General features: G+C 43.0%; 1 protein-coding gene across 1 annotated transcript in view; it reads right to left on the bottom strand.

Annotated features, from left to right (window-relative positions):
- LOC116059917 overlaps positions 1 to 10,970 on the bottom strand; it is a 15,156-nt gene continuing 4,186 nt past the window's right edge. The window contains exons 2-5 of the mRNA XM_031313189.1: positions 7,147 to 7,328; positions 1,370 to 1,708; positions 303 to 635; positions 1 to 116 (exon numbers count right to left, since the gene is read on the bottom strand). Coding sequence (XP_031169049.1) covers positions 1 to 116; positions 303 to 635; positions 1,370 to 1,708; positions 7,147 to 7,328 — 970 coding nt within the window. The remainder of the gene's footprint in view (positions 117 to 302; positions 636 to 1,369; positions 1,709 to 7,146; positions 7,329 to 10,970) is intronic.

The raw sequence follows: 10,970 nt of genomic DNA on the forward strand, positions 1-10,970 counted from the left end.
TCAGTGTGTACATGTACCTCTAGGTGATAGTGTCTCAGTGTGTGGAGGTGTGAAGGCTGAAGGGACTGATGATGGAAACATCGCCAGAGTCGTGTTTGGTTCAGACGTGGTCGGAGCTGTGAACAACAAAAACATGCCGATTCAAAGAATTCCTGATGACAGAGATGTGATAATCATGTGTGTGTCTGCTGAACTGTTGGTTTGTTGAGTTCAGACTTTAAAACTGTAGCAGCTGTAAGTGAAAGTTTCTTTAGACCTTTAGAAACACGAATAATCATTTTCATTCTCAACATGAAACTCACCATCTGTAACATTGATCCTGAACTCATGGTAAAGATCCGGAGAGAAAGGTCTGTCCAGACGACACCTGTAGAGTCCTGAGTCAGACTTGGTCAGCTGTGAGATGGTCACATACACAATTCCTCCTGATGGAGATCCTCTTACATATTCAATGCTGTATCTGTCTCTCTGAGCACTGAGATCGGATGTTTGAACGAGAATGTCTTTGTCTTTACATCGTTCCTTACAGAAGTACGTGTTCTCTCCAGAGACAGAAAAGGTGCAGGCAACTACAACATTATCTCCAAATGTCTTATGGAAGGTTTTTACTCCAGGAGGATTTCCTGTTAGCAGTGCTGTTGAAAAGATGAACAATCATTATTTACTGTCTGTAATCCAGATGATGATCCACAGTTAAGGTCCTTGTACATTCAGTCTACATTTTTTGTCCGTGTTTCATTGTATCTGTCATCCCTAAAAACTCATCACTCACAGAAACCTTGCACACTGAGTCAGATGGGTATTAATGAAGCAGTTTGGATGATTTAGTTTTCCTGAAGAACATGACATATTTATATAAGTTGGCTCCATCCAATCCTGAGCTGTTCCACCTCCTTATCAAGGAGCAGCAGGTTTATCCCCATACATTCAGAGTTTACTTCAGGATGTCAGTGGCTCACTGTGATGCTTTGATAGAGATACTGGAGGCAGATTAAACAGGAGAACACCAACTGATCCTGAGTCTGGCTGTAGCTCTGTGAAGAGTCAAGACTTCTCAAAAGGTTTTGATATGGATGTGAAAAAACACAGTTAATTGAACTTGATTCATTTTTTATATGACAGACGACAGTTTCAGAGCAGCGTGTAAATGTGATTGACACAACGTGAGGTCGTATTTATTTCTATCGTGCCAACATTTCTGTCATAGATTTAGGACTCTTTAGACAGGAAGTGGCCCAGTTCAACCAGTCTGACTGCTCCATCATCTCACCATCTACTCATAATCTGATTACATTTGATGAAAATCAGTTTCACACTTAAAAAGGACAAAAAAAACAGAATATTTTCATGATGTTTAGTAGAAACTCACCATCGACAACAATGATTCTAAAGTGGACGTTTAACATTGTTGATCCATTCAATCCACAGCTGTAGAGTCCTGAGTCAGACCTGGTCAGCTGGGAGATGCTGACAGAAACTTTTGCTCTTGATCGAAGTTCTTCATATTTAATCCTGTATCTGCCGCTCTGAGCTGTGTCATTACTTGTTTCAATGAGATGATCTCCTTTTTCTTTACATCCATTCTTACAGAACACCTTTGTGTTTCCAGATGAAGGAAAGGGACATATAACTCTGATATCTTCTCCTTCAGTTTCTGTATAGACAAAGATTTGGGCTTCGGTGAGTCCAGAGTTTCCATCCTGCAGAGCTGTTGAAGATGAACAATCATTAGTTCATTCGCTCTTTAAACAGTGAGTCATACACATGTGAACTGTTGGCAGCACCATAATGAAACACATGTAAACCTTTTGATATCTGAATATGGTTGTCTACCAGAGTGGACAGTCTTTACTCTCTAAGACACAAAATATATCAAAGTGGCAGAACTATTTTAATTTGTATTCTCTTTACTTATATTTGATAGATTGAGCAAAATATCAAGAAAACAGCTGCAACAAATTTCAACCCAGAAACCGTAATAATGGTTTTTGGCCTCCCCTTGGAGGAACAGGTGGTGCAGACAGTGTCCAGGCTAATGTTGGAGGGGCTGAGGTGTGACTCTGTACCCAGCTTGGTGGCAGTAGAGAGGCTGAAGCCTGGAGGTCGCAGACCGTGAGGATCCAGCTGGCTTCAGTCAGAGACAAAGTTGAGCTCTTGAGCAGGAAACACAAGCTAAGGGATGATGATCGATACAACAAGGTATATATTTGATCGGCAAAATCACACACGGACAGGATTTTGGATTTGAACTTTCATACCATTTTGAAGGCGAGTAAAGTCGGGTAAAGACGTTTTTGTAACAGGGAATGGACACAGTGTGAAATGCGATGAGGAGCAACAGCGACACTGCCAGATACTGGAAGATGAACTGTTTCTTGGCCCCCCCATGTTCAAGAGTCCATTTCTTTAGTTCACTGGAACGTTGACGGATGGACTGCAGGTAACTGTACATTAAGAACGGTTCTGAGTACTTTAAATCAGGATATAATTTCACTGAATGAGATGCATTTATTTGATGACAAATTAAAGTTAGTAATCGACCTGGAAGGTTATACATGGTTTGGTTATAACAGAACATAACATGTTAAAGCACCTAAAGGCTCCGGTGGGGTTGGGTTTTATGTTAAAAACAACCTGTTGGAATTATACAAAACTGATGTTGTAGACAGACAGGTGGATGGTATTCTAGGTTTAAAGTTTGTGCATTTGAAATCAGATTATACTCTAGTTGTTGTTACCTGATACCTGCCACCCGAAACCTCAGTATGGGTGTGAAAAGGCTTCCTTTCTCCCTTTTCACTGGGCCCTGTTTCCAAAATGAAGACTGTTTGGTGTCTGCTTAATTCTTGATATCACTGTAATGTTGTAGTTTATTGTTTTAGTTTGTTACTTTATTATTTGACATAGGCCTGTTCAGCAGGTTTTATGGGTTCATAGTGTTTTGCTGTGGTTCTGTCTGTGATGTGTGTGTGTGCTTAATCAGGGAGAGTGGATGCAGGTTTGCCTCATTAGGTCCTTTCTGTAGGGAGGGGCTGGGCAATCCTAAGGTGAAGAACAATAGGTAAGATAGTTCTGCAGTAAATTACATTTTTATAATATTTGGGGTGGGTGCACATATATGTATAAATAGTAATGTTAGCAGTAATGGATCTATCCTGTTAAAGTTCCCTTGGCCTTTGGAATTAAAATATATATAAATAGCCCCACATCATCACATACCCTTCACCATACCCCACATCATCACATACCCTTCACCATACCCCACATCATCACATACCCTTCACCATACCCCACATCATCACATACCCTTCACCATACCCCACATCATCACATACCCTTCACCATACCCCACATCATCACATACCCTTCACCATACCCCACATCATCACATACCCTTCACCCTACCCCCACATCATCACATACCCTTCACCATACCCCACATCATCACATACCCTTCACCATACCCCCACATCATCACATACCCTTCACCATACCCCCACATCATCACATACCCTTCACCATACCCCCACATCATCACATACCCTTCACCATACCCCCACATCATCACATACCCTTCACCATACCCCACATCATCACATACCCTTCACCATACCCCCACATCATCACATACCCTTCACCATACCCCCACATCATCACATACCCTTCACCATACCCCACATCATCACATACCCTTCACCATACCCCACATCATCACATACCCTTCACCATACCCCCACATCATCACATACCCTTCACCATACCCCCACATCATCACATACCCTTCACCATACCCCACATCATCACATACCCTTCACCATACCCCCACATCATCACATACCCTTCACCATACCCCACATCATCACATACCCTTCACCATACCCCCACATCATCATATACCCTTCACCATACCCCACATCATCACATACCCTTCAGCATACACCTAGCCAATGACCTGAACGAGTTCTACTGTCGATTTGAAAGACAAAAGGACAGTCCTGACACCATCCCCCACGACACCTCCCTACAGCTACAGCCACTGTGCATCACCTCCACCTCGCCCACCTCAGCAGGGTCCTGGGCCCCCCCACCAATGCCCTCCTTAAAGGTCCCCTCCACCTCCACCCCCCCTCCCATCTCAGTGACGACTCTCTCCATTCACGAGAGGGACGTCAACAGACTGTTCAGGAGACAGAATCCCAGGAAAGCTGCTGGACCGGATGCTGTCTCCCCATCCAGCTTGAAGCACTGCGCTGACCAGCTGTCTCCAGTGTTCACAGACATTTTTAACACCTCACTGGAGACATGTCACGTGCCAGCCTGCTTCAAGACCTCAACCATAATCCCAGTCCCCAAGAAGCCAAGGAGCACAGGACTTAATGACTTCAGACCCGTCGCCCTGACCTCTGTGGTTATGAAGTCCTTTGAGCGCCTTGTGCTTTCACACCTCAAAGACCTCACCGACCCCCTCCTGGACCCCCTCCTGGACCCCCTGCAGTTTGCCTACAGAGCCAATAGGTCTGTAGACGATGCAGTCAACCTGGCCCTCCACTACATCCTCCGGCACCTGGACTCCGCAGGAACCTACGCCAGGATCCTGTTTGTGGACTTCAGCTCTGCCTTCAACACCATCATCCCGGCTCTGCTTCAGCAGAAACTCTCCCAGCTTGGTGTGCCTGACTCCACCTGCAGGTGGATCACTGACTTCCTGTCTGACAGGAAGCAGCATGTGAAGCTGGGGAAACACGTCTCCGACTCACAGACCATCAGCACCGGATCCCCCCAGGGCTGCGTTCTTTCTCCTCTGCTCTTCTCCCTGTACACCAACAGCTGCACCTCCAGTCACCAGTCCGTCAAGCTTCTGAAGTTTGCGGACGACACCTCCCTCATCGGACTCATCTCTGATGGAGACGAGTCCGCCTACAGGTGGGAGGCTGACCACCTGGTGACCTGGTGCAAGCAAAACAATCTAGAGCTCAATGCTCTAAAGACAGTGGAGATGGTTGTGGACTTCAGAAAGAACCCAGCCCCACCTGCCCCCATCACCCTCTGTGGCTCCACAATTGACACTGTGGAGTCTTTCCGCTTCCTGGGAACTACCATCTCCCAAGATCTCAAGTGGGAGCTGAACATCAGCTCCCTCGTCAAGAAAGCACAACAGAGGATGTACTTCCTGCGGCAGCTGAAGAAATTCAACCTGCCAAAGACAATGATGGTGCACTTCTACACAGCCATCATTGAGTCCATCCTCACATCCTCCATCACCATTTGGTACGCTGCTGCCACTGCCAAGGACAAGGGCAGGCTGCAGCGTGTCATTCGGTCAGCTGGGAAGGTGATTGGCTGCAATCTGCCGCCGCTCCAGGACCTATACGCCACCAGGACTCTGAAGCTTGTGGCTGACCCCTCCCACCCCGGACACAAGCTCTTTGAGCCACTCCCCTCTGGCAGGAGGATGAGGTCCATCAGGACCAAAACCTCACGCCACATAAACAGTTTTTTCCCCTCCGCCACTAGCCTTATTAACAAGGCTCGGAATCCATCCTGACTCTCTCCACACCCCACCTCTGGCTCCTCATGCCACTGTACCTACTCTGCTGTAGCGTCCCTTTTCACTACTGTTTAACTTATTTTACTATTTATTTAAATTTATTTTATCGTTATTAATACGTACTGTGTGTATATGTTTATACTTATATTGTTTATATCTTTTTATCCTTCTTATATTTGTATGTGTGACATGCTCCAACAACACCATGACAAATTCCTCGTATGTGCAACGTACTTGGCAATAAAGCCCTTTCTGATTCTGATTCTGATTCTGATTCTGAGCATACCCCCACATCATCACATACCCTTCACCATACCCCACATCATCACATACCCTTCACCATACCCCCACATCATCACATACCCTTCACCATACCTAGAGATTAACATGGTTTTATTTCAGTTAGCCTAATAGCTGGTTTGATTTGCACTGAGAGATGATTTTATGGAAAGTACCCCATGCCAATCTCTAGGTATGGTGAAGGGTATGTGATGATGTGGGGTATGGTGAAGGGTATGTGATGATGTGGGGTATGGTGAAGGGTATGTGATGATGTGGGGTATGGTGAAGGGTATGTGATGATGTGGGGTATGGTGAAGGGTATGTGATGATGTGGGGTATGGTGAAGGGTATGTGATGATGTGGGGGCCAAGGGAACTTTATCAGGATGCATAGTATCCTGGATCCATGTAATAACTGGCCTTTCAAAATAAAAGTCTGCCTGCCTCTATGAGAATTTAACATAGGGGTGTACTGACTTATGCCCCCTGTATTTTAAGGAAGAACATTTATTTATTTAAGATACATTATTCATTCACAAAGAAAATTGGTGTCCTTAAAGGTCGGATCTTTCCTCATTTTCTTTAATTAAGGCATTAAGATCAATTTCCAAAAGATGATTTTTTTATTCCTCTTTTTAGTCAACTTTAGCATGGGTGTATTCACTTATGCTGAGCACTGTATGTGTGTATATATATATATATATATATATATATATATATATATATATATATATATATATATATATACTTGTATTCACGTTTCTTGCATTTCCCTGAATGATTTGTATAAGCGACTGGATGACGTTTGCTAAATAAGTTTGTGGTGTCTTGTAATGTGGGATGGGCCAAATGTTTGGCATGACACAGAAATTAAATTAAACTAACAAACTATATTTATTTATTGTTGTTTATCTTTAGGATGTCTTGTACTTTTCCCCTATCCCTCACTGCTGCTGTAACAGTGTGAATGTCCCCATTGTGGAACTTAAACTGAGTCTATTCCTTCATTTCCTTCCTGATGTGCAGTTTATTTAGAGGAAGTAACAGGAATACTTGTAATGAACTATATGTTAAAGAAAGTCTGTCCTAAAACAAGAGTCACACGCTCATCTGTTCATTGGTAGAGTTTTAGTTCTTCTGTCCATACTGGCCTCAAAGAGATCCCTTATTAAAGCTGTTTCTATGTCAGTGATGGGTCCTCATCATGTTTCAACATAGAAAGCTGTCATGAGAAAGTGTTAGACCACTGATCAATAAAGAAAAGACAGAAAACAACAGCAGGACAGAGTGAGAGAAATCCAAAGTGAATGTACTCACAGAGGAAGAAGAAGCAGATCAAAGTGGGACGGACGTTCATGTTGAGACGAAGATGGTTTACCGCTGCCTCTCTTCCTTCTTCACTGGCAAACCAGGAACTAGTTACTTCTTTAAATGATGGAGTCCCTCCTCCAAACACAAGACCCACAGCTCTCCTCTCCTCCCCCTCCATCACTCTGACTCTAACAACAACAACTGGTTCTGTTCATGGGTACCAAAGACGTCACTTCTGACATCCTCGCTGCATAATACAGCTACATAGATCTAGACCACAGATACACACCTTTATTTTAAAGTCACTTTAATGCCAACACACATTTACATACCAACATAAAAACCACATTAATACTTTCAGCAGACTCTCTTCTCGCTGGTGATAATAATATTTTGGCAAAACTCTACCAATGTACAGATGAGCATGTGACTCTTGTTTTAGGACAGACTTTCTTTAACATATAGTTCATTACAAGTACGTCTTACTTCCTCTAAATAAACTGCACATCAGGAAGGAAATGAAGGGTCATACAGCTAATAAAAAACTCTGACTGTTAGAGGAGTTGGTTGCAGCTTTACAAAGTTCTAATACCTGCTGTAGGTAGAAGAGAAAGATCTGACTGTTATGGTTTTGTACATTTTCAGTTTTTTGTATAATTATTCTGTATATTTCTGTTCCCTGTTGTGTCGCTGTATCTTGTGTCAAGTCTCTGTGTTTAGTTTATTTCATGTTTCCTGTCTGTTGTTCCTGTTTCCTGTTTTATTTTGATAGTCTGTTTTCTGTCTTGTCTTGTCTAGCTTTACTTTGTGTTTTCCCGCCTGTGTGATTGCCTGATGTCTTCCACCTGTTTCCCAGCCGTTGTGTCACCTGCCTCTTGTTTCCTCGTTACCCTGTGTATTTAGTCTTTGTCTTCCCCTTGTCTTTTGTCAGATCATTTTGTGTCCTGGAGCCATCAGTTTGTATTCCGTTGTGTCCTGTCCTTGTAGTTAGCTCCTTTTGTTTCCTGCCCGTGATGCCGTCAGCCTGTGTTTTTTCCTGTTGCTTTTTTATTTTTTTTTTAGTTTCCTCGTGTGGTTTTTCCAGCCTCTGAGCTGCGGTTTTTGTTATCCATTAAATCCCTGAACTCAAGCCATCTCCTGCCTGTCTGCCTCACTCTGCATTTGGGTCCTCAATCTCTCTCAAACCTAACACTGACATCCTTTACAAAGTTCTAATACCTGCTGTATGTAGAAGAGAAAGATCTGACATCCTTTACAAAGTTCTAATACCTGCTGTAGGTAGAAGAGAAAGATCTGACATCCTGCAGATGAATAGAAATCTACAGATCAGCGTTGAGATGAAGGGAGCAGCATTTTGAAACAGTGGAGGGGAGATAGCATGTTGTTGGTGTGCTGATTTTAAATCCTTCTCTTAAAGCAGAACATACAACAAAAACTGATATGAAACGTTTGGATGATTTTAAATAAATTGACATGAGATTGAATTATTCATAAAATACAACCTGATTACTGAAACACATCAAACGTACCAAAGCTGTCGACTGACTGAATGTTAAAGGGGAACTATGCAGTTTTTTAGCTTAATTTACCTTAACTGAACAGCTTCAGAGTCATTGGATGGTTATATGACTTTTTTCAGGTTGAATGGTGGTCGTCTCGCTCCCCTCTAGCGCCTGTGAGCGGAAAAACCACCCTCACAACTTTGGCTCAGCGTCAGGAAGTGCATCCAGGCGGTCTGGCGGTGCATCCAGGCGGTCTGGCGGTGCATCCAGGCAGTCTGGCGGTGCGACACACGCCCTGTGATTGAAGGCAGTGATCGATACGAGCTAATGTAAATGATTGGAGGAAGGTAACCAGGGGGAAGGCTGATCATATCGGCTCTGATCTGATACTGTGACTGTTTTAGAGACCTAACAACTAATCCATTCATCCAGAAAATAATCCACACATGAATCCACTCTGAATAAAGATAATCAGTAGTCCCAAGTTTGATACACACTCAGACACACACTCAGATACACACTCAGACACACACTCAGATACACACTCAGACACACACTCAGATACACACACACACACACACACACACACACCCACACTCAGACACACACTCAGATTTAATTTGCAGCCAGGGTCGTCTAGCAACTCTCCGTTGGTTTGCGAGCTGGAAAAACCAAACTCTAGTCAGGCCAATCACATCGTGTATAGAGTGGGTGGGCGGGGCTTATGGCTGCTGGGAACAGCGGTCTTTGGAATCGGCTTTGGCCGCGACTCTGGAAGACTTGGAGTTCAGCTTTTCTTTGAGAAAAGAACAAAGAACGGCTCTGAAGTCATTCTTAAAAAAGGAAGATTTGTTCAGAGTTTAAAGTTGAATCTGCACACAGACTGGTGTGGAGGTGAATTACAGCGAGCTGTTTGAGACAGGAGACCAAAAATAATAGTAACAGTAAAACCTCCTGTGTGTGTGTCTGTGTGTGTGTGTCTGTGTCTGTGTGTGTGTGTGTCTGTGTGTGTGTGTGTGTGTGTGTGTGTGTGTGTCTGTGTGTCTGTGTGTGTGTGTGTGTGTGTGTGTGTGTGTGTGTGTGTGTGTGTGTGTGTGTGTGTGTGTGTGTGTGTGTGTGTATGTATGTTTGTGTGTGTGTGTGTGTGTGTGTGTGTGTGTGTGTGTGTGTACATATGCACTGCATCTTTTATTTTTAGTCAGATTAAAAACATTCATGGACAAACAATCAAACCCCCGGTTTAGGCACTGTTGATATTTTGGATTAGAGCATCTACGAGGCCTTCTGAAGTATTCACAATTTGAACACTACAGCCAGTACCTGTCCATCTGACCTACCTGTCCACCTGATCTACCTGTCCATCTGACCTACCTGTCCACCTGATCTACCTGTCCATCTGACCTACCTGTCCACCTGATCTACCTGTCCACCTGACCTACCTGTCCACCTGATCTACCTGTCCACCTGACCTACCTGTCCACCTGATCTACCTGTCCACCTGATCTACCTGTCCACCTGACCTACCTGTCCACCTGATCTACCTGTCCACCTGACCTACCTGTCCACCTGACCTACACTCAGCTGTTGAGTATAGTTTTTGAGGATGGTCTGGTTATTGCTGGACGTCAAAGCATCCTGTTTACTTAGAGCCTGCACATGGGACATAAGTCTCAGATGCTTTACTCCGCCTACTTCCAAAAACATAGTTCAGTTGTTCAATACATCCACCTATACGTTAAAGGTTTAGTTTCACATAATTGTGTATATTAAAATAAAAGTATTTTCATTTACTTCTTCCTTTTGTTTTTTGAGAGCATACTGTACATACATTAGGCTGCACAATATATCGTTCATCATCATCGTGATATGAACTCGTGCAATAAACATCACGGGAGGCTGCGACACATTGCGAAGACACTGAGGTTAGGGTTAGTTGAAAGATATTGTTAGATAACTACACTTTAAAATGTAACTGCTATTTCTCTTTTAGTGCTGCCTATTATATTCAGTGTCAATTTGTTCAATAAAAGAATGTTGGAAATTCACATGCATTTTAGTAATGCAACATCCTAGTTCCTATGTGTTTAATATTTTTGGTCAATAGATATTTATGAAAAAAGAAATGGATTAAAAATAAAAAATAAAATAAAAACTGTCAAAGGCACAAAAAAAGTTTTGTTCTTGAAAATGTTTAAGCAAAATTCAATAAAAGTTTGTTATGAAATTACAATGTTATCTGTCCCATTCATTAATATGTCCTGGTTTTTAGCTTATTTCTGTTTATGTAGTGTTGTGTACGTTCTTCTTTATTCATTATGTGTAAATGTA

Source organism: Sander lucioperca, chromosome 12 (assembly GCF_008315115.2).
Source record: "Sander lucioperca isolate FBNREF2018 chromosome 12, SLUC_FBN_1.2, whole genome shotgun sequence".
Classification (NCBI taxonomy): Eukaryota; Metazoa; Chordata; class Actinopteri; order Perciformes; family Percidae; genus Sander; species Sander lucioperca.